At 39.9% G+C, this 24,908-nt stretch overlaps 1 protein-coding gene across 1 annotated transcript in view; it reads right to left on the bottom strand.

The window, feature by feature from the left end:
* LOC124594484 (sphingomyelin phosphodiesterase-like) overlaps window positions 1-24,908 on the bottom strand; it is a 148,684-nt gene that overhangs the window by 11,950 nt on the left and 111,826 nt on the right. Inside the window, exons 7-9 of the mRNA XM_047132860.1 lie at window positions 22,322-22,516; window positions 17,273-17,443; window positions 5,265-5,445 (exon numbers count right to left, since the gene is read on the bottom strand). Coding sequence (XP_046988816.1) covers window positions 5,265-5,445; window positions 17,273-17,443; window positions 22,322-22,516 — 547 coding nt within the window. The remainder of the gene's footprint in view (window positions 1-5,264; window positions 5,446-17,272; window positions 17,444-22,321; window positions 22,517-24,908) is intronic.

The raw sequence follows: 24,908 nt of genomic DNA, 5'->3' as shown, positions 1-24,908 counted from the left end.
AGGTAAATACAAGGAACATGAATTATTCATCCAGTAACAATCCATGATGGCCTAGACAGGTGGAACATCAGCATCAATGGAGAGTTAATGTCTGGTGTGGGATGCTTGGTACTACAATTATTGACCCTTATTTCATCAATGGTAGTCTAAACAGCACAGCATATGCCAACTTCCTCAGATGAATTCTTCCTTCTCTTCTGGATGAAGTGCTGCTAAGAACCAGAATGCTTATGTGGTATCAACATGATGGATGACCAGCACATAATGCCTTGCATCCACATCGTGTTCTGAACCAAAGGTATCCTGCCAGATGGATTGGTCGAGGAGGAACAGTTGTGTGGCCTGCTAGGTCTCCTGATTTAAATCCTCTGGACTTTTTTCTTTGGGGATGCATTAAAGATGTCTATCGTGATGTTCCAACAATTCCAGAGGACATGCAGGAACGTATCGTGCTTGCTTGTAATTCTCTTCAGCTGGCAACACTGGAAGCAGTAAATAATTCTTTCATTCAATGAGTGCACCAGTGTATCAGTGCCCGGGTCACCACTTTGAGCACCTTTGAATGTTCTACTCCTGAGCAATGGTACAGGAGGGTCAAAGTCAATTTTGTGTTGTTTTTTACTTGGTTTTCATTTGTTTTCTGACAACTCCAGTAAGTGGACGAATTTGTGATCCAGGGCTCAAAGTCAATGTTGTGTTATGTAACTAATAACATTGTGTTTCAGTGAATGGTACACTGTGATACATTTTTGAATAGGTCTTTAGGAGAGGAAATGAATTACTGAATAAAAAATAGAGGGATCCATTTAAAAAAGTCATACTGCTGTTCATATCTTTGTAAACAACAAAGCTACAACAAAGGCAATCATGATGATTGATGTCCCCCTGACAGCTAAAGAACATTTGCTTGAAGCATTTTGTAATTTGTATCTGAATGAACAGTTATTTAGGGTGCTCAAGGTAAGTGGGACACCCTGTATATTTAATAACAGGAAGCTAAGGAGGGAAACAACAAATAAAAATGAGAAAAGCAATCAGTACCTATAGCTGGCTAAAGTGTGGCACACAGACACACTTAACAGCACAAAGACAACAAGGTTTCAAGTTACTGCTCTATTTTTAGAACTGGTACACACTTTTGGACACAGACATCAAAATAAACCCACCTGCAGCAGCACTACTTGTTTAGGACTAGTTGCTCAAATTGAGAAGAATGGGAGGAGGGGAAAGTCATGTGGAAACTGTATAGGGCATGTACAAGACAGTGATGAAAGGTGTGAAGAAATGTAGGCAGCTTTAGGCCTTAGGGATTATCAGAATGGAAGATAAGCTGGAGGTATCATGGTACCATTTCCTCCTACATAGTTACAGGAGTTGGTCCTGAGGAGAGGGGGAGGGGGGGGGGGGGTTGGATGGCGGAGAACTAGGTGTGGTGAAGCTTTTAAGTTTTTTCAAATGCTTTCCTTACTTCGTATTGCAAAACATGGATGCATGTGTTCGAGTCTTTTGTGCAACACAGACAGAAATAGTGGGGTGTGTTCACACAAACAAACAGGAAACATGCCATTGGTGGAAATAGCTGTTGTGAATGGTCCCTGATATTCTGGATACTGGCACTGGGACAGAGTTGACATCTGAACAGGTCCTACACATGTTCTATTGGGGACAGATCTAGGGATCTTCATGGCTACGAGAGTGCCTTTACATCACACAGACAGTCATAAAGGAACACTCCACGTCTGCTGAAAAGTGGCATAATGATATTTCACATGAGAGGTAACACGTTGGGATGTAAGATGTCCATACATATCCTTGTGCACTCAGAGCCTCCTCAATCACTACCAGTTGTAACCTGAAGTCATACTTGATGGCTCCCCACATTATGGCACAAGGACTAACATCACAATGCCTCTCCAAAACACTGGAAGAAAGGGATCTCTTCCCAGGTTGCCATCATACTTGCTGATGGTGGTCACCTAGAGTAGTGCGGAACCATGACTCACTGCTAAACACGATGTGATGAAGTTCATCAGCAGTACATGTTTCCCAGCAATAGCAACACTCCAAATGCAGCTGGGACACAGAATGGGATGGTAATGTCCTAGTCCAGCTTCTGACCCACAGTGTTCAATGGCACAGAATGTTGAAGGTATAGATTTGAAGGGAATACGATGTGCTTCTTGGTGCATCATACTGAGATCCTTCCTTCTGATGTTCGACTGAACATTGATGACAAGTATACCTGCCATCACAGTCTCATGCAGCCAAAAATTAGGTACCGTATTTACTCGAATCTAAGCCGTACTTTTTTCCGGTTTTTGTAATCCAAAAAACCGCCTGCGGCTTAGAATAGAGTGCAAAGTAAGCGGAAGTTCTGAAAAATGTTGGTAGGTGCCACCACAACTAACTTCTGCCGTCGAACATATGTAGCACTACACAGACATGCTTTGCAGGCACAAAGATAAATACTGGCACCAAAACCTCTGTGTCACTGAATAAATTAAAAAAAAGGTGGAAGACGAGCTTTTTTTCTCCGCCCGGAGTTTCGACCACTGCATTTTCATACATTATCCAACGAAGTAAATACAAATTCCATATTGTTCATCTTCGAATGTAGCAGCATTTCAATGTACTATGAAAATCCAACTGGCAAGACTGTTTGGGATGTTTGTCAATATGGCCAACTCTACGTTCTGAATTTTTTCCTACCTGTGAGAAGAGATGGTTGCTAATAGGAACTTTTATGAATTTTGAATCACATGCAGTATTCTCTTCACCATAAGAATAATATGAATATAAACATTTTTCCATGTATTCTTTCGTGTTTGCTGCTATCTCATTTAAATCCTGTCTGCCTAATAAACTACGAAACTAGAGTGATACAACAGCAAACACAGAAGAATATACATATCATGTCATGTTTATATTCGTATTATTCTTATGCCAAATAGTGATACAGTCAGAAATTAAGCACGGCAATTGACTAGATTTTTAAATCTAAGATGACTCTAATCTCTGTGCAGAATGTAATGTAGTAAAGAGGCGTCTGAAAAGATTTTCAAACGGAGAAAAATTTTCGCTAAACTCTCGTTCAGAACATGTTCTATCATACGCAGGCTATCATTTGGTTCTTGTTGGTTATTATCAAAGAAAGCAGCAGTGTAAGTAACAACAAGTAGCAGTCTCTTGCCATTTTTTCACTAATCAGACGATTCCTCTCTTTTTTTTTATTTTTAATTGTAAGCGGCGGTAGCGCGCACGAAAGCAAGCCATGCCGCGAGCGGCGACAGGCTGAAACACTCATTATCAGAATGCGACAAACAATGCATGACACAGTACAGTAATGCATTTTCAGCTTAGAGTGACGTAAACACCTATAACAAAGAGAACAGCACTTATCAGATAAGGAAAATAGGCAATCAATTCAAATCAGATGAAGTACGTGAAAAAGGAAGGGTACCCGTATAAATACGGACGGAGCACCTGACGCATGGCAATGGTTACCTGGTAAAGCTTAACTGCTAAGCTTACAACTCGAACCAAACTACTGTAGCTGTATCGTCATTCATTCGACCTAAATTGTGTCTCATATTACAATGGACCAACTTTGTTTTTGATTTGGAGGTGCCTCCTTAAACTTTCTCTCCCCTTGAATTTCGAGTCTCAAATTTCAGGTGCGGCTTAGATTCGGGAATTTTTTTTTTCTTTGATTTCAAGTCTCATTTTTCAGGTGCAGCTTAGATTCGAGTAAATACGGTAACTATCACATCCAGAAGCACCACATATCTAGATATTGCGCAATGTGACCAGCCGGCCAAATGGAGACTCACAAAGAGGCCTCTTTCAAATTCTGTCAGATCCAGATAATAATGTCTCACATGAGTATGTGGGGTCTGTGTGTCCTTTACAGTTATCATTCAGTACCTAGTGCTGTTCATACCCCTGGTATATCCTTGAGGCCTGCTAACAACACTAAACATGAACAATACAAATCCATTCTGGTGGGCAATATGCCTGTTACAGAGAATTGCAACTCTAGTCATTTGCATATACACCAATTGTGTGGATGTGATATAATTACACTGACTTCTGATCATGTCTTCACTTTTCTTGTCAGGCTATGTATTTAGGTGAAGAACTAATGTACTAAAGTTTCATAAGCCATGAACCACATAAGTGATTATTGTACTAAAGGGAAAGAGCAATGGGGAAAGTGACAAGACAAAATGTTCCTCATTGGGGGGCAGAGTGCTGAAACTGAGGCTGTGGAAATTGTATTTGTCAGAAGATGCAATGTTGCCAGAAATAATACATCAAACAGAGAGGGCAGCAAGAGAGTGTTGACCTACTGCTGTAGCTGATGGGTTCCCATACAACAGCTGCAATTGTCAACTCACCTCGCTGACTCTCTAAGATCCCAAGTAAAATTGTGAGTAATACCTGGGGGGGGGGGGGCAGGCATACACAGGGGCAAGGGGGGCCCCTGCCCCCCCCCCCACCCCCATGCCCTATCCCTCCCAGCTGTCAGGGGAAGGAAAAATATAGTGTAGTTAGTTGTGTTTTTTCAATAAATGATTTAAAAGTCAGTATGACACACATTTTTAACAGGATCAGTACAGGAACTTTTTTTTATGCTACATACAAGTTGCCATTTGTCCTCCAAAATATTAAAAATACTCCATATGCCTAGGTCTAGCTCTCCTCCACTTTCAAACTATTGTATGGGTACCCTTGTCTAGGGCTATAATAGTTAAAATAATGTTTAAATTGGTGTTAGTCTAGGGGTTGAAGATGGCTGCTATTTGCTTCACTGCTTTGCAACTAGCGCTGTCTATCGGCAACACAAAACACCCACCCACTCACACACACACACACACACACACACACACACGCAGGTTATTTTGCAATAAATAATTGAAGGTATTCCCAGACTTCATGTACACCCTGTATAAGAAGGATTAATTGTATCAGAACTCCTTTGTTCAATAGAATTATAATGATAACATAACCAAGCAGAAGTGTCATAGGTTTTTTTAGAGGGGAAAGATCTGTGCGATGTAAGACTGGGAGAATATTTGGCCTAGGGATGAATTTGGATATTGTTTAGGTTGTTCGGGTGACAGAATAATATTTTGGGTAATTATGATCAGATTTTTGTACCAAGATTAATCAAGAACAATTATTTTCTGGGATGCTTATCATCATAAGGCTACTGACAAGGCTTTGGAAACAACAAGTTATTGTAATGGATGTAAATTACTCACTCCTGTATTTCCATCTACTTTGTATACTTTGTAATTTGGATTTACATCATAGTATGTCACAAGACTTCCTCCATTGTAAGCAACAATGCTGGCCCTTGATGGATCATCAGAAGCATAGTGCAGCTGAAACCTGTCTCTGTGTGTGTGTCCATTGAATACAGCTGCAATGGTATACTCAAATCTGGAAACGAATAATGAAGATGAATAATAACAATAAATAATAAAGATTAACAATAATAATAAAGCAGAAGTTTACAAATTAACACAGAAACACACAATCAGTTTTATTTGAGCATAGTTTTTCAGTAGCAAGACCTAAAAAAATTATGAAACATTATTGCAAAAGAGTATCATTTTCTTGAAGTATAATAAAGCATGTGTTGACTAGCGACTATAGATGAGCTCTGACTGACAAAATAAACATTGCTGCCCTGTGCAGTAGAGTGAACAATAATATCTGTAATGGTTTAGTAGGTGTCAAAATGCTGACCAGTGTAGACCAAGATGTAATTCTGTCTTGTAAATAAAGTAAGTATTTGTCTACCACACACTGTGTACCATTTATGACTTATGCATGCCTGCCAGTACTGGATTTACAAAAAAAAAAAAAAAAAAAAAAGAGTCTACAGTATACAAAATAAATACACACATGAATCAAATGGTCCAAGGTTCCTATCACTTGGCAATTGTGAATTTTGAATGTAACATAGAAATTTATGAATGAAAGACTGCAATTAAATAAAATCTGCAGGCCCTATTTTAAAGATTTTGAATGATGAGTATGATAGCAGAAGTACTTTTAAGAAAGCTGTTTGGTTCTGCAAAACACTTATTGGTGTCAATGGTCCAGCAATTAAATAAAATACAAGTTGAGTAACAGGGAAACAATAGATTCCTAATTCACATAATTAGTTATGAACAACAACATGACTCGTGAAACACATACTGTCTCTTCACTGCAGAAGTCACAGAAATCTCACAAGTGCACAAGTTGGCACTACGAAATATTTCTATCTCCCGCAACCACACACAAACTGCTCAACACTTTCCAAGTACTTCATGCGACCCTCTGTTGCGCCTTCCTGTCCAAAACTCCCCCACAGAACGTGCCACTCAATGCTCCTCCCCCACTTCCCTACAGTCTCTCCATTGACTTTGGTAGTCACCTACCATGGTAACGATCACTGTGGTTGGTTAGAGGGCTCCCGCCATGTCTCCAAGCCAACGCACACTCACAAACATATTAAAACACTTATGAAATATTGGATTTGCATTTAAATAACTTGAAATTAAATAAATATTCCTACGGCTGGAACCATAAACATGCTCTAACACACATTATTAAATATATAAACAAATTAAATAAACATATATCAAAGGAATAGAAACAAAAGTAGGCCAGTAGCCTAATGTATCTATACTTTCTAAAACACAGTAAATATTTGACCAATTTCTTCATGAATAGTATATATTGGATATAAACAAAGACATAGATGAATAAATATACTTATAAGCATGCTGCTACCATTTTTTTGTGTAATTGTGGAGTACTTATGGCCTGACATGATCAGTAGTAATCGTCCACTTTGACCTCCAATAACTCATGTACTATTCAAGTTACATGCCTGTAATTCATACCAATTTAGGTTTACACTAATATCTTTCTAAAGACATGTTGGTTGACAAAATTTGATGAACTGTTTAGATTTTGGGAACTCATTGCTGGGTGTTACTTGTATAATTTACAGTCAGATATTAAGCTTTAAACTAATAAAGACATTGAAAATATGATTGCACCATCAGAATTGTCGTGCAAATAATGGTAATGTACATGTTTCTTTTTAAGGCATCGTGATTTCTCTGGCTATTATTAATTTCTACATGAACTGTGAAATGTGTGCCATTATGGTTTTGCAAAGTCCACCATCTTTGGAACTTTCGGCATACAAATCTCCTTCATCGACACCAAGCACAGTCCTTGACACTGACACAGCATCAACATGGAATTCCCGGCCATTTGGTCAGCCTGGACTGCACACATTCAACCAGGACTGGAGGAACTTCAGTGCAGTGGTTTAGACAGAAGCAATGCCAGGTGGTGTGAAGAACAGTGGTGGCCTGTTTATCCTGCAACAGTTACTTCCTGTGCTCTCAGTTTTTCCTCTGTTCCAGCTCCCACACCTATCCATGGACTTCTGAACCTTTCCAGTAATATTCTCCAGCCACAATGCTATACAAATGCTCCTAATGGTGCCTTTCCGATGCATCAACAATGGACTCTATCAAATAATATTGCCCAATGCTTCAATGTATGGACAGCAAGTAACCATGCCCAATCCCACCACAGTGTCTGAGTCTCATGTTGTAACTACTTCCACACTGTTCATTCTGCTCAAAAGTGATCCCTGTGCACTGAATAGTGACATCACTCTTGTTCCAGCCATGTCTCTCATGCCGTGTACCATGTTTAACCTAACCACTGCCACACACCTGGCATCTCAAACCTCTCAGGTGAATTCAGCATACAGCACTAACGTGCTCCACAGGCCTGAACTTTTGCAGCATTCACTGCTTCAGGTTCCATCTACATTGTGCCCACCCATGACTGATGTCATGTCCATGCCAGCCACATCACACACTTTTGACTTCTCATACACCATTCTTGGAAATGGCATGCATCTGTTTGACTGGTTGAGCTTTACACGTCCCATGCTTGCCGTGTTGGTTTTCAAGACACACAGCACCGTGCTTCCACGACTGCCTCATCAGTACAGTATGTCACTCAGGTCTATGCTCCGAATGACATGATGTCTGCACCACCTGCACTGTGTGCTTTTATGTTGCCACCAGACATGCACTTCCAAGAGATGCAGCAACCACATACTACATGCTCTGTTGCTCCCATGTCAGTCAACGCCATGCTCTGGCCGGTCCTTTGTGTGCAATCCATGGACAGTCTCCACACCACCTGGCCTTATTTTAAACTGCCTCCATTCGATACTGACCTTCTGACAGTACGGTTCACTCTATGTGTGTGCTTGATGTCTGACCACAGGATCATCAATGGCGACACACGATGTATGACCTTCCTCTGCCACCTCAGTGACAATGCAGACATAATCAGTGACCTATTCCTGGCAGTACCCACTCACAACAAGCACAAGATGACTAAGGCTTTGCTGCTCCAGCGCCTCCCACACTCCCCGGAACAGCAACTACATGTAGTTATGCATGAAGAAACCCTTGGAGACAACGTGCCATCCTCGCTCTGGCTACATCTATGAATACAGACTGAGCCTACGCTGGTGTCTGACTGCATGCTCTGGACAATATGCCTATTGAAACTTCCCATATATGTCCAGACCGCAATGCTTAAGCATGAGGATGACCCCTTCAATGCCAGACCTTTTCCTCAAGAACCAAATTCACACCATGGTGCAGCACTGTACTCTCATTAACAGCTACTCCATTGTCAGCAAGGCCATCACCCCACTTGACTACAAGGTGACTTAGGCTAATCGACTACCAACAAGCTGCCCTGAACTGCTCCACTTGCTGCTGGCCACCATCACTACCCCCACTCTGCTTAGCAGCGATATGTCTGGAATCAGCTGACTCCAGCTGATTCGGGCTGGCCCCCGCCCGCTGCCATGCCGTGTGACCTTCACAGTGCCAGCAGACAAGACTCGATAAACTATACAACAAATACGCTTACTTCCCCAGGCCAGAGTGTCCCCCCCCCCACCCCTCCCCCCCCACCCCACCTCCCCCAGCACTGTTTACAAACAGATGGTGTGCCGCTTCAGAGAAAAATGCAGCCCACCTCCATCCCTTCAATGGCCAAGAATACTGTTGGTTCCATAGCAGATTCAGACAGGAGGCTAGCGAACTGCAGAGTGCCTCAAGCTAACCCAAACAAACACAGTTGCCTGCGCTAACCCAAACAAACACAGTAGCCTGCCACAGGTGCACCAGGCCACTCTACAGTCAAAAGGTACCTTAATCAACAGCACCTTCACAGTTCTGCCACCTCATGTCACCCTTCTGATGGCTCACACTTATTTGTTTACAACCATCAGATGCCAACCTACTTCGTTGTTGACATGGGTGCTGACGTTAGCACCCTCCTGTCAGCTTGAGCACTTACTAATCTCTCACCATCATCATTCCAATTACCTGCTGCGAATGATACTGTTATCGTGGTCGCTGGCACTGCCTCAATCACTGTGGACTTGAGAGCAAAGAATCACATGCACTGGACCTTCCCATCGCTGAGCTGGTCTGTTGAGCAGACTTTCTGTGTCACTATCATCTGCTTGCTGTCCTCATCCACGCTTTGTTGCTACATCATGATGGTTGGCAGCCAGTCATTGGAGTTATCAACGAAGTTCTCCCTGAACATTCCTGACCAGCCCCCACCTCTTCATCACATGTAGATACACCATTGGTATCTCCTCATAAAGTGCTCAGCACTCTTCAACAAACTTTGCTCTCTGATGTCCAACTATTCTTCACTATGCACCACAGATGGCATCATGTGATGCAAAAACATGGATCTTTGGCAGTGCTTTCCTGAAAGTGCATAATCACTTCACACTGCCAAGTGCAACATTGCAGCAGCCATGCCAAACATTTGTCTCTTCCAAGGATGCCAACATACCTTCAGAGCCTATCTGAAAGGAATCTGAACGGGTTCATGAAGTTCCGCGTTCAACTTCAGTCCGCGATTCTGACAGTGTACCCATTCTCCCCCCAGTGATCCTCCTCTACAATGCAGCATGTTTCTGCCTACAGACGTGCACACTACTATCAGGGCACATGCAGTTTGTGACAGTACTAATCATTACATAAACACTACAGCCAGCCCACTTGTTTGACATAGACCTCGACGCCTCCCTCCCCACAAACTTACAGGGGCAAAAGCCACTGTGGACAAACTAATGGAGCCAGGCATCATCAGTCCATTGAATGCCCCTAGAAAGCTTGTTTTAAAGAAAGACAAATCGTGGCCCTTGTGTGGCAACTATTGGTGGCTTAATGATTGAACTACTATGGACAGTTATCCAGCACCTAACTTACAGGACTTCACTCAAATGTTAGCTGACGCCAAAATATTCAGCATTATTGACTATAAAACAGCGTACCTCCAGATTCCCATGGTGGAGCAAGACATACTGAAGACAGTGGTCACTACACCGTTTGAACTCCTGGAGTTTTTGTGTATGCCTTATGGATTAAAAAACACCTTGCATACATGGCATTGTTTTATTGACAAAGTTTTGTTCAGCGTACCATTTTGTTATACCTACATAGCCGATGTCCACATATTCTCACCATTAGCAGAAGAGCACGAGGCTCACCTCCAACAAGTCCTGTCTGTAGGGTAATCATTAACAAAGACAAATGTCAGTTATGATAAGCCTGTGTGACATTTGTCTTCCACCATGTAAGATAAATGTTAGTTATGACAAGCCACCACATAGATACCTCAGGCATCTACCGGCTCCAGAGAAGACCAATCAGATATTACTTTAGTCACCTCCCTCCACCTACCAAGAGTTACACAGACCTTTAGGTGTCATAAATTTCTACAAGAGACACATGCTAGACTCTCCTTTCTCTGACCAAAGTCCTGTGTGGGAATAATACTGTGGGAATCTCCACCTCAAGTGGGCACATCCTATGCAGTCCTCCTTTGATAAAATCTAGGAAGACTTACTGCAAATGACTACACTGGCTCATCTGTCCCCTGATGCCCATCTGACTAACAGCGGACATGAGTGATCTCGTTATCAGTGCCATGTTACAACAGGAGATAACTGGTGTTCCCCAGCCTCCGTGGTTTTTCTCTCATAAACTTTCAGACATTCAGTGTAAGTGGTCAATCTCTGACCATGAGCTACTCACCATCTATGAGGCCATCCACTACTTTTGAGAAGTGATAGTGGGCAGACCTCTTACTATTTACATGGATCACCATCCCCTGGCCAGCTAATTAACACAGCCCATCTCTCCCAGGTTTTTTCAATACCTCTATTTTATTTCACAGTTCATGATCAATGTGTGCTATGTCAAAGGCACTGACAATGTTGTCATGGACTATATATTGCACATTGCATCTTCCTCTGCCCTGCCTAATTACGACCGGATTGCCATGGTGCAAGACTCAGATCAAGACTTACGGAACCACCTTCATAACCTGGACACAAGCCTCAGACTGGAGCAACATACCTTCCCTGGCTTCACCACATCAGTTTGGTGTGACGTGTCCTGTGACTGGGGCTGACTGGTTGCCACAAAATTTTTTGTAAACAAATCTTTGATCTCGTCCACAATCTCACACATCCAGAGGTATGCCCCCCCCCCTCCCCCACGGCAAATTCCTGATCCTCAAGGGGAGGTTCTAACAAGTGCACATGGACATAATAAGATCATTTCCTATCTTGGATGGACAGCTTTACATTATATCACATATTGATGGAGTTACTGGTGGGCCAAGGCTACACCTACTGTTGGTATATCCACCGAGACTGTTGCCAAAGTTTCCATCAACATGTGGATCGCATTTTTTGGCTGCCCTGTGTCACTCACCACTGACCAGGGCAGACTGTTTGAGTCCTCTCTATTCAATGAACTGTCTCCATTTCCATACCACCGCATATCATCACATGTTAAAAGCAGTGTTAATGTGCCATCCTTAATCATGGACAGAAGCCCTTCCCTGAGTATTGCTTGGTGTCCATCCCACCCATAAGGAAGACCTTGATGCATCTTTAGCCAAGATCCTGTGTGGTGAGACATTATCTCTACCTGCCAATTTTGCTGTAGAGGCTACATCCCCCACTGATCATGATCGATCTGCCAGATCTCGCTGCCCATGTCAGACCCCACATACAGAACCTGCATATACCCCCCCTGCCCATCACACTGTGCAACACTGTGGGTCTTCATCCATAAAGACCTGTCCATCTGCTCGCATGTGATGCTTCACGCTGATGCTGTGAGACCTGCTCTGCACCCATCATATAAAGGCCCTCATATAGCAATTACTCATGGCAAGAACACATTCAACATCATGATCGGTGGCAAATGATTGACAGTGCCTGTTAATAAATTGAAGCCGGTTTGGATAACCACAGAACAGTCTCCGCAGCCACTACCTAGCCCAGCACCCAACCAACCATCTTCTATCTCTTCCACACGTGCAACTCAACCTCTCTTACTTTCTCCCTGAGGATATATCTGTGATGCTCACTAATGGAAACCTGGTCATCTTCATGCAGTATGAAGACAAGAGATCCAGGGCCAGCACGATTTCACAACCACCACAATTTTGGCTGATGTGGACATGGCGGAGTTGACATCCCAACTTGCTACCAAGGACTCTTTCATCATAACTGCCCCAGATTATGGTGCAGTTGTCCCAACTGCAGCTGACAATAGAACTACACCATTGGCCACTCCACCCTCAATGCTCACCGCCGAGGTTGCTACCGATGACAGCACATTGGTACTGACTACTTCCGCTATGGACATCCCCTCCAGCCCCCTGCCGCCACAGAGGCTACAAGGTCTCTAGCATCACTGTGGCCATTGCTCCATGACAGATAAACACTGACACCTCACCTCCTCGCAACACTTACCCTTCTCCTGTGCTCCTCGTGGGGTGTGGGGGATCTGTGGCAACATAGCACCTATGTGTTGGCTCTGACTGACAAAATAAACATCACTGCCCTATGCAGTAGAGTGAACAATAATATCTTTGACAGATTAGTATGTATTGAACCCCTGGCCTGTGTAGACATGATTATGATACTGAGACCAAGGTTCATTCATCACAAGGTGTTGGGAAAGGTTCTCCAAGACCAAAAGAAGCTCGTCAGATCAGGTCAAATGTCAAAGCCACACTGATAGTTTTCTTTGACTTTGAAGGATTAGTTCATCATGAATTCAGGCCACAAGGACAAACTGTTGATTGATGGTATTAACAGGATGTGTTGTGACACCTGTGAGAAAATGTGAGAAGGAAATGGCCTGAAATGTGGTGAGACATTTCATGGCTCTTGCATCATGATAATTCACCCACACATTCATCCAGGTTGGTATGTGACTATTGCACCTAAAAGGAAAAACACCATGCTGCCTCATCCTCTGTACTGTGCAGACCTGGCCCCTGTAGACTTTTTCTTATTTCCAAAGTTGAAAACCCCATTTTTGTAACAATAGATGAGATAAAAGAAAATTCGCAGATAGTGCTTCAAGCAATCCAGAAAAAGGCATACCAAGACTGTTTCCAGAAGTGGAAACATTATCTTGAGCAGTGTATCAATTGTGGAGGAGAGTATTTCGAAGGAGACCAAGCACAATAAGTAAAAGGTAGGTGCAGAAAAAATTTGTGGACAAAGGTCTGGAATTTTTTTGAGCAGACCTCATATGTGAAGAGATGAACTACATGCTCTAGCTCACAGTTTTGCCATGAGGCAGTGTATGCACATGTTTTTGTGGAGCTGTTTGAAAATATATTTGTAAAATAAGAAGTTATCCATTTGCAGCCAGAAAGTATGTATTGTACATATACTTCAGGATGTTATTTTATCATGTAAATTTGTTTAAATATTAAATTAATAGTTATTGATGTATAAAAGAGTTAATAGTGAATAATATTTGTAAATAAGTTTTAACTAACAACATAACCTAACACAGACATGTGGTCCTAAGTGAAAACCTTACTGTAATGCATGTTGTACCTTTGACCACTCATTTCATGTACATTTGACAGGTCAAATGTACAGCATCGATTTATATTCAGCCATTAACAAGATTTTTTTTAAACTGCAGAGTGCCAAAAAGCAAAGCAGGAGTAACCAGAAAAAATATTGATAGAAATATGGAGGAAACAGTGAATGCTGTAAAGTTGGGAGTTATGGCTGTAGGAAAGGCAGCAAAAAATCTATACTGATTTTTTTACTTCAAACAATTTAGAGCATCTGGACAGGGAAAGTTTATATATTCACCTAACTTGGGTGTGCTAAAAATTTTTGAGGAGGATGAACTACTGCTGGTTAAATATATGAAAGAAGCTGTCAAGACCACCATGGTTTAAGCCTGATGATTGTAAAACAGTTGGCATACCAGTATGCTGTGGCCAACAATAAAAATGTTCCTCCATCCTGGAAAACCACAGAGAAAGATGGATTACAGTGGTTAAAAGATTTTCATAAGAGGCGCTCCAATGAACTGTTGCACCCAGCCTTGCTTGAGCCTCTGGCTTCAATTGTGACAATAGTACAACAATTTTTTTAAACATTCCATCTGACATGCCAAGCCCAGTTGACAAAGCCCTGTGGTTTTACTGATGGACAATCATGAAAGCCATATTACCATCCCAGCAATAACATTAGCAAAAGTGATGGGAATTTTCATGATGACTTTTCACCCTCATACAAGCCATAAGATGCAGCCCCTCACTGAGAAAAGATTTGGACTATGCAAAACTTACTTCAACACTTTCATGAATGGCTGGATGTTAAAACTTGGGAATACAGGAAAATCTTTGACACTTTATCAGATTACAGTCCTTGTAGGAATAGCCTATTAAAAAGCATTTGGCCCAGAAACATTATCAATGGATTTTGTGTTTTGGGACTAGTTCCCCTGAATGAATTTTTTTTTTTTTGGCAGTGATGAGTTGGCTGTCTCAAGCATCACTCACAGATCAAATGATAACACAGTCTTGGGTAGTCCAACTCGCAAAATCTCAGAAGAACCACTTCATGAAGCACAGTCATCTACAGACTGCAAGATCCAGCCTGTCACTCCAGACATTATTCATCATTTCCCAAGAGCTGACCCAAGAAAAGAAAGTAGCAAAAGTTGGAGGAGAGGAAAATAAGAACAATAACCAACACCCCTAAGGAGGAAGACATTGAGAAAGTAAAGAAGAAAGTCACTTCAAAGAATATGTAGGCCTACTGCCCCCAAAGTGAAGAGCTATGAGATGTATTATTATTGATTATTCTTCTGATTCTGAAGCCATGAATGCAAGTGGCCTATGTGATGCTGAGTCATCACTGGGCTAGGAAGAGGAATTAAATGATTTACATGACCAAGATGAAGTATGTCTAACTAACCCAACCTTGAGCCAAGAAAACATTAAAGAACACAATAATGTTTGGGTTAATGTGTCTGAAGTTAAACATTTTGCAGCTCAAGTGTTAAAAGTAGTTGGAAAAGAGAGAGCTGACGTGAAATTTGTGAGACAGTATAGGATGCATATCAACATTTTCACAATACCACTTGTGGATGACATCAGTGTGTTGTTCAAAGAAGGATCTGTTAGAAATTTCACATGTGCAATCACAACGTCATGAACAAGTCAAATTTTTGAATTTTTCATTCAAAGGCCAACACAAAAATGAGAACAAGTTACATTTGTGTAATTTTTTTGTCTTGTTCTAGATAAAAGTATAACGCAAAGTCAGTTTTCATACCAGTGTTCTGTTTTCTTTGCATGGTCAAAGATACAACATGGGAGGTATCATTGTACCTTTGATCAACTGCACACTTCTACTAAAAGTAATACTTCTGTCAAACTGTTTAAGACAAAAAAATTAAAATGTTACTATATTATGAGATAAGGTAAGTACTGTCAAATAACATAATAAAAATATTGTTTAAAATATTTATGTGTCATTTATAATTATAAATATGAAAAGTGGTCAAAGATATACAACTTTCCCCTACTACATGGTAGGGTTTCTTCCCTTTACAATTGCTATGAAGTACAGAAAGAATGATTGTTTAAATGTCTCTGTGTGTGTTGCAATTAGTATAACTTTGTCTTCATGGTCCTTCCAGGAGGCTGAAGTGTATCTTCAGATTCTTCACTTAATACAGATTCTTGAAATTTTGTAAATAGGCTTTTTCGGGATAATTTATATCTATTATCAAGAGGTTTTCCAACATTTCCATGATAGATAACAAATTTTAAAACACATCCCAATTGAACCATCAAGTGGTTTGTAAACATTTTATTGGCAACCATAATATATATGCCACAGGATAAATCTCAACAACCTGGCGAATGTCAGCTGGGGTCGATGCTACAGCTTAACCTACAAACATTGGCTCACTTACCACACTGACAATTAGATGGGTCATCTCTGCCAGTAGAACTTTTATTCTCACACTGTGCATATGCACAAGACACTTTCCTCCCATCATGTTCCTTGCCTGTATGATATTGGACAACTTGTTGTACTGTCATGTTAACAAATTAACTTTCTGTTGGAGGAACAATACCTGCAAATATGTGCAAAATATTCACTATGGAGATGTTAGGATGACTAACTATATTGTGTGGTTATTGTCTTTACTGTTTTGTGTATGTATCCCCAGATGGTTGGTTGGTTTTGGGGTAGGAGACCAGACAGCGAGGTCATCGGTCTCATCGGATTAGGGAAGGAAGTCGGCCGTGCCCTTTCAAAGGAACCATCCCGGCATTAGCCTGGAGCGATTTAGGGAAATCACGGAAAACCTCAATCAGGATGGCCGGACGCGGGATTGAACCTTCGTCCTCCCGAATGCGAGCCCAGTGCCTAACCACTGCGCCACCTCGCTCGGTCATATCCCCAGATATTAGTCCTAAAACCCCATCACATCCACTAGCTGATAACAGTCTTAACACAGTTTAACACTGCACAAGTTGAAAAATTTGGAAGATTGAAGGTTCAGCCCTTCAGATACCTAAATATAACCACAATAAAACAGCTTCCAATCCTTTCATTTCTCCCTTACATAGAAATGTTCTTTATCTGCTGACCAACCAGACCACCTGATACTGTCTATTGTGAGTCATCATGACTTTCACAGGACGTAATGACCAAGTTGTTGAAAGGACATAATTTTGTGATTATTTATTGTGTCCACAGACACAGAGAAGATAGTACTGTAGATAAACATTAACAATGAACTGTTACATATTTCGTAATGTTTTTACAGCGACATACCGATCAACTATTCTGTTGTATTCTCTTGACCATGTTGAATAGCAGTTACTATCTCCTGATGGTATGTGACCAAGAATGTGTACTTTTTCTCCTGCTGCTTCAGCTGCAAGTAATGTTTCTGCTAACCACTTCAGCTGCCCATACGGATCTGCAGGCTTGTAATGAATCCACCTATGAAACAATAAGTTATATTGTTGTACTGAATTTCAGAAGCATGAATATAGATAATTTTTACCTCTCTCTCTCTCACTCACTCACTCACTGACACACACGCACACACACACACACACACACACACACACACACACACACACACACACACACACACACACACACACACAAACACACACACACACAGAGAGAGAGAGAGAGAGAGAGAGAGTAGGCCGAGCACTCGTATGTGACCACTTAAATAATGTTGTTTCTTTGGCGGCTAACTAGAGTGCACCAAGGGCCCGACCCATGTGACCTCTGCAATCATGTCTGTGAACTATATGAATGCATGCTCTCTGACATCACACACGTCATGAGTGCAGGTACACCACAGTCATAAGACATTACGTTTTCACAAATTGAAAACTGTGAACATTTAAAGCATGTTGTCAATTTTTGCACTACTCTGAAATCTTATAAGGATCTGACTGGATAGTGCTTCATTATCTGAGAAAATTCTGATGTTATTATTAATATCTCCTGTCAGGTCATTAGTATTCAACATGAACTGTAAGGACTCCAACAGACTTCCCTCGGGCATGGCTGAAATTATCGTAACATCAGTTAATGGCTCTCCACTGAAATAACATGTTGTATCCTCCTTACCAAGAATCCTTAGTAACTGAGACACTAAGAATCACAAGGCCCTAAAGCAAACTGCCATTGATTCTGAAACTGTAGCAGCACTTTTGCATGTTCCTGACATCTGTTGATCTTACACTGAACCAGCTTTATCTGTGCTGTAGGCCCACATTGAACATACGGAATTTCACGAAAAGCTGTCTCACCAACTTCTCTGGATTTCACTTACATATGGGCTCAAAGCACAAAACACTCTTCTGCTATGTGATAATAAATTTGGTCAAATTTGAAAAATGAAGAGTATTGTGTTTCAGTTTTTTCACCTGATTGTTGGTGTCACATGATACAGAAAGCTACACTAGCTAAACCTTTTATAGTCTCTAAAATGGACGCTGAGGATTTCAGAACATTTATGAGCATTACTGACCTTACTATCAAACCAAAAGTAGACATACATTGTACATTTCATAAATTCTACAATGATTAAGTTTTCAGCTGGTTGCCAGAAACTGTTGTTTAGAGTAACATAGTCTTCTTATGAGTCTTGGGAGGCCACCATGTTCTGCAAGTCATGCTGAGCAAGACCACTATTTGTCATTTCCCCACAGTTTGTAGCTGCCCTGAACAAGTGAGTGGCCAAATATGTACATGGAAGGCAAATATCAATCTTCAAACTCAAAAACTTAACATAACTACTAGATTTCATGCCTGAAGTGAACTGACAGTTTTGCCAGAATCTCAAACCACTGAATGTTCTCAATGAAAATGACGTTAATGAGGAACATGAAGTATTTGCATAGGTCATATTTGTGTGTGTGCATTTAGTAGCTATTATTTATTTTCTGATTCTAATTTTGCATTAATTACGAACTGTAATACAGCTTTCAAAAAGACACTATTGCCACCAGTGGATACATAAATATTTTGTGAATTAATACCAATAATAAGTATCCTAAATGTTATTTAAAAATTCACAACATAAAAGTGGATAAATTATTTCTCATGGGAAATATAGGACATTGGGACTTGGTTAAAAAACAGGTTAAACATATGAGACTGTTGGCTTGTCTACAAATATGATTTTAACAAACATCTATTTTTCTCAAAACTTTGTTTCTGCTCTTTCCCACCTTTATCATTTTCAGTGCCTCAGTTATATAGTTAAAAGTTAATGTGTATCAGCATAATATGCAGAGATTAACTTCAGAATCTGTAAGAACTATATTGACTTTAATGTGACAACCAAATAATTTATGATAGAGGTTATAGGCTTCTAAATGCCCTATCTTGCTTATACTACTGAAAATCACTTGTATGTCATTCTAAAAGAACACAGTGATTACTAGCATTTAAAAAAATGTAATTGTGGTATTTTTTTGTACCAGAACATCACATCTGTATCAAAAAAATAATATTAAGTGATATAAATATTTTGTAAATCTGATAATAATAGACTGAACAGCAAAATTATATTTCATTTGTAGAATTTTGTGCTGTAGTTACTGCTACTTATATAGTGTTATGCGAAGCAGTTTACTCCAGTTTTCATAGTGTGTGGTGTGAACATCATATATCGCTTGTGTCAGAAGCACTAGCATCCATCATTTACCATTTCCATTAATGGCTTAAGAATGACATTCTTTTTCAAATCATTGCACTGAACCACTACATAGCTAAGCACACTTGGTTTGACACATACACTATCTAATCAAAAGTAGCCAGATACTCCTATGTAATTGGCCACTAAATGTCATGAGAGGTCGACCCTCAAGTATAAAAGGAGTCAGGGCATGTTGAGTTGTCAGTAGAGCAGTAGTAACAGCAGAATGGCCCAATCAGGAGAGATCAGTGGCTTCAAATGTGGACTAGTCATTGGACATCACATGAGTAAGAAATCCATCAGGGACATTTCAACTCTTCTAAAGCTGCCCAAGTACTGTTGGTGATGTGATTGTGAAGAGGAAAAAATGAAGGAACAGCCACAGCTAAAGCAAAACCAGGCAGACCTAATGTACTAATAGACAGGGAGCATCAAGCATTGCAGAGGGTAGTTGTAAACAGCTGCATGAAATCAGTGGAGGAATCACTTGTGACTAAAGTGCTACCAGCACTCTAGCTAATATAATGACTGTGCCTAGGGAGTTAAAAAGAATGGGGTACAATGTTTGAGCAGCTCCTCATAATCTGTACATTTCTGTAGTCAGAGTGAAGTGATGCTTGAGGTGGTGTAAAGAGAGATGCCATTGTACAGTGTACAATTGGAAACAAGTGATTTGGAGTGATACCCCATGGCAGTCTGATAAAATGGTTTGAGTTTGGTGACTTCCTTAAGAAAGATACCTGTCAAGTGTAGTGCCAACAGTGAAGTACATAGCTGGTTGTGATATGGTATGGAGAAGTTTAACACAGTTACGGTGCACTTATTGCATGTAACTTCCCCATAATGCATAGACTGTAACAGCCAGTTGCAATGACAATGTCAAGCAACAGTATCTGAATTGCTCAGCTGATGCACTACCGTCATTTTGTATGGTTTCAATTTCAGTTTGTGCACAGCTCTATGACCAGGTGCTCTTGACACACCAGTCTCAAGCACCAAACACTGCAGAGATTTTCTCAGACTTCTTTCCAAGGCCTTCCCTATCTCATCTAATTTATTTCCAGTTGAAACACTATGTTCTTTAGATCTTTGTTTGTGTAACACAGATCCAGTCTCTTGAAATTTCTCCACTCATTTTTGTATCATTGAAATGTTGGGAACATTCACACTGGGAAGTTCTTGTGTGAATCTGGCTGATATTTTACATATGATTATGTTTTTGCATAGTTCAATAAAAGAAATACTCACTGATGCTTCATGTATACCATGTAGAACGAAAAACTCGACAGGAAACTCAAAGCAAACACTCAAACAGTTAGTTGCACAGTATAGAATACATGTGCACTTTCTTTCTGTCTGAGGACTAAGCCCAGTGACACAACTGCAGGGAAAGTTCCATACTCTATGCAGTTCCAATAAGGATGTCTGGCAACAATATTTGAAGCGACTGAATTTGACAAAAAAACTCAAAAGAAAACACCAGCACACTCAGTCACACAGTTTACAGGGCACGTCCAAAGTATTGGTGTCTGAGAATTATGCGTAGTGACAACCGGCAGACTCAGTGGAAACAGCTGGCAAATACACCTCGCAACCTGCAACCCCTCCCAGGCATCTTTCGTAAGACATCCAGCTTCAATAATTTGTTAATGACTCTTCTAATATAATAGTCTGTGTGCATTGTGCATGAACTGTTTATAGCTCTGTGTCTCCCTTATCTTATGATATAGGTCCTTGATATTATTAATGTAACAAAAATTGAAATCAATTTTGAGCATATTCTTGAGGGATGATGTACATAATGAAATATACCTTGATGCCGTTGTGATGCAGTTGTTACTGAAAAAAAATTATGAGATGACTACATATAAGCAGATACTTCTTATTTGAATGAGTCTAATTTTTGTGTTTATATGTTTACAGACTATAAAATAATATAGGGAAATGATAATATAGTATGAACTGATGTCGTTCACCTTTTGGTTCATAAAGAGAAATATTGCCCCTCTAAATAATATCTTTGTGCTCAGTTTTGAATATCAAAGCATAAACTCACAAGTTAATGCAGTAAAAATTGAATCCTGCATTTTCTCCATCTTTTGACATACTGTCTAAAGAAATAGACTGATGTCGAGTCAGCGTAAGTTGATCCCTGATAGTTGTGTGGGCTGGATGTGGCAGCTTCACATGCCTACGTCAACCAATAACATAACGCTATTTTGTGAACATCTCTACAGTAGCACTACAATGTTGTCACAGCTCCATAGAAAGCAACTGTTTCTGCCTGTAGTCATTTGTGCTTCACAGGTGAAAGCTGGCAACAATGCTGCAAGCTATGAGGGATCTTCTTAGGCCATCTTGAATACAGAAGTAATGTTATACTTCTTCTCTGTAACTAAAATTTGCTGTGTTTTGCAAATGAGGATAACAATTTCAGCAGTGTTTGTGGTGGAATGGATAATTTACAGTATGCCAATCTATCAACAGGCAGATTATTATATGAAGTAAGTTTCCATATTGATTCATTATATTATAAGAACGAAACATGAAGTTTTATACTGGATCAGCCCAAAAACAACTACTGTTTGGTGGTCAAATTAAGATAATTGTAATCAAAGGTGAATTCAAAATTGTAAAAAATCCAACTTGCTTACCAGTTGTATTTATAGCACACATTGTTGTTGAGAGATATGATCCGAAGACCTGGCCTCACAAGGGTTGTATAATATCCACCCTTTGTAACAGTTGGCACTATTTCAGCTGGTAGCCATGTCTGCCACAGGTTTGCCATTGTTTCATACAGCCATTTAGTGGACACGGCTTCATCTGTTACATCATCAGGTGCATACCTGTTTTAAAAATAGACAGACAAAATATCTGCAAATTACGGACACGGCTTCATCTGTTACATCATCAGGTGCATACCTGTTTTAAAAATAGACAGACAAAATATCTGCAAATTACAAATAATCAGTCATAGGAGTTTACTCACTATTAATCAGTAATTTTAGACATAATGTCTACAGAACTACCAAGATTGCTGTTTCTTGGTCTATTGTATATTCTATATTGTATTTTATTGGTCCTGTTGTCTACATAGCAGCTTATGCATAAGACATTGGACAAGTCAAGTTATAAATATACAGGCTGAAAGTAATTTCAAGGCATACATATTTAAGCTTACAATAATACACTTTACACGTAAGTATTTATATAACACATTTCACAAATTTAAATATTCTTCAATGGAATAAAAGCAGTGATGCTGTAAATATGACTTTAGAGATTTTCCAAATGTATTGACCTCAGTGATAGCTTTTATGTTTTCAGGAAGTTTGTTATAAAGCTTAACTCCCATGTGAAAAGTACCTTTTTGGCACAGTGCTGTGCTGATTTGAGTCATATGTAAGTTTCTGTTTTGTCTGGCAAAGTGCTCATGTATATCACAGTTTTTTTGTAGTCTCCGGTCCTTGCCTATTACATTTAATTTAAAGAACAAAAGGGTTTCCATAATGTATACACACGGTAATGGGAGAATACTAGATTTCTTAAACAGGGGTTTACAAGAGTCTCTAGGCTTGCACCCAAACAAGATTCTAATGGCCCTTTTTTGTAGTTTAAAAGTGCTATTAGCTGTTTTAGAGTTTCCCCAGAAGGTGACCCCATATCTAAGACGAGAATGAAAGAAAGCATGATATGCATTCAATACTGTTTTCTCACTACAGCATGATTTTAATGAACAAAGAAGATAACATGTTTTGCTCAGTTCTACATTGAGATATTCAATATCCTTATTCCATCTGATGTTACTCTGCAGCCAAAGTCCTAAGAATTTGGTTTCAGTACTGTTACCAACTGGTTCGTCATTGATAGAGACTGATGGGATAAACATGTCCTTGTTAGGAACATTGTGGAATTTTAGAGCAACGGTTTTCTTACTGTTTATTATGAGCTGATTACTCTGTGCCCAGCTGCTAAGTTGTTTTGTGACCATGTTTACTGTCTGCTGTAACTGTTCATCGTCATCTCCTTTTAGTAGAATCGTGGTGTCATCTGCAAATATGATTGTTTTGTGTGCATCGATACTTAAGCTTAGATCATTTATGTACAGAAGAAACAGAAGGGTTCCCAATACGGATCCTTGGGGTACACCACATTTTATTTGTTTATAGTCAGATAAGTGATTAGATACAGTTTTTAGTTCAATATTTGTGTGCTTGACGCACACTGCCTGCATACGATTTGTCAGGAAGGAACTGATCCACTTGTTGGACAGACCTCGAATACCATATCTTTCTAGCTTTGATAGCAGAATTTTATGGTCCACCATGTCAAAAGCTTTTGACAAGTCTAAAAAGACTCCTATTGTTTCCTCTTTTTGTCCATCAGGTTTAGGATGGAATTGATGCACTCATAGACAGCAGTTGTCGTTGACCTCTTATTTCTGAATCCATGTTGTTTATTACATAGGATGCTGTTTTTATTTATAAATTTCATAAGTTTCTCATACATAACTTTTTCCAGTACTTTAGAGATGCAGGAGGAAATTGTGATGGGTCTGTAGTTATTTACATTGTCTTTATCCCCTTTTTTATATACAGGAATAACTTTTGATGTTTTCAACACATCAGGGAAAGTGCCTGCCTGAAGTGAGCAGTCACATAAATGTGTGAGTACTTCAATTAGGTTTGATGCGCTCTTCTTTAACATTGTTGCAGGTATACCATCAGTACCTGCCGATTTGGAATTTATTACTCCTTTTATTGCTTTAGCTACTTCATCTTGTGAAACAGAATTGATGTACATTGATCCTCTACATGCACTTATTTTATATTCATTTGCCTGGGTGCTCTTAAAGTTTGATTGTAACATATTTTCAGCAACACCTGTGAAAAAGTTGTTAAATGTGTTGGCTACTTCTAAGGGGTTTGTTACTTTTTTATTTTCATGTGATAGTGTTATATTTTTCCAAGGTTGTCTGTATTCTCCACATTCTTTTTTTATAACACTCCACATAGCCTTTGATTTATTAGCTGAATTATAAATGATTTCATCATTATGCATTATTTTTGCTGCTTTTATTACTTTTCTTAATATTTTGGAGTATTTTTTATAGTATGCACATACTACAGGTGAGGAATTTTTTGAGTTACATATTTCATGAAGTAGTTTTTTCTTCTGGCATGAAACCCTTATTCTCTTTGTGATCCAGCTGTTTGTTCTAGAGTTTCCCCGTATGGT

This window comes from Schistocerca americana, chromosome 2 (genome assembly GCF_021461395.2).
Source record: "Schistocerca americana isolate TAMUIC-IGC-003095 chromosome 2, iqSchAmer2.1, whole genome shotgun sequence".
Taxonomy (NCBI): domain Eukaryota; kingdom Metazoa; phylum Arthropoda; class Insecta; order Orthoptera; family Acrididae; genus Schistocerca; species Schistocerca americana.
The sequence above is the reverse complement of the archived record's forward strand: the minus strand, read 5'-3'. Positions and strand labels throughout refer to the sequence as shown.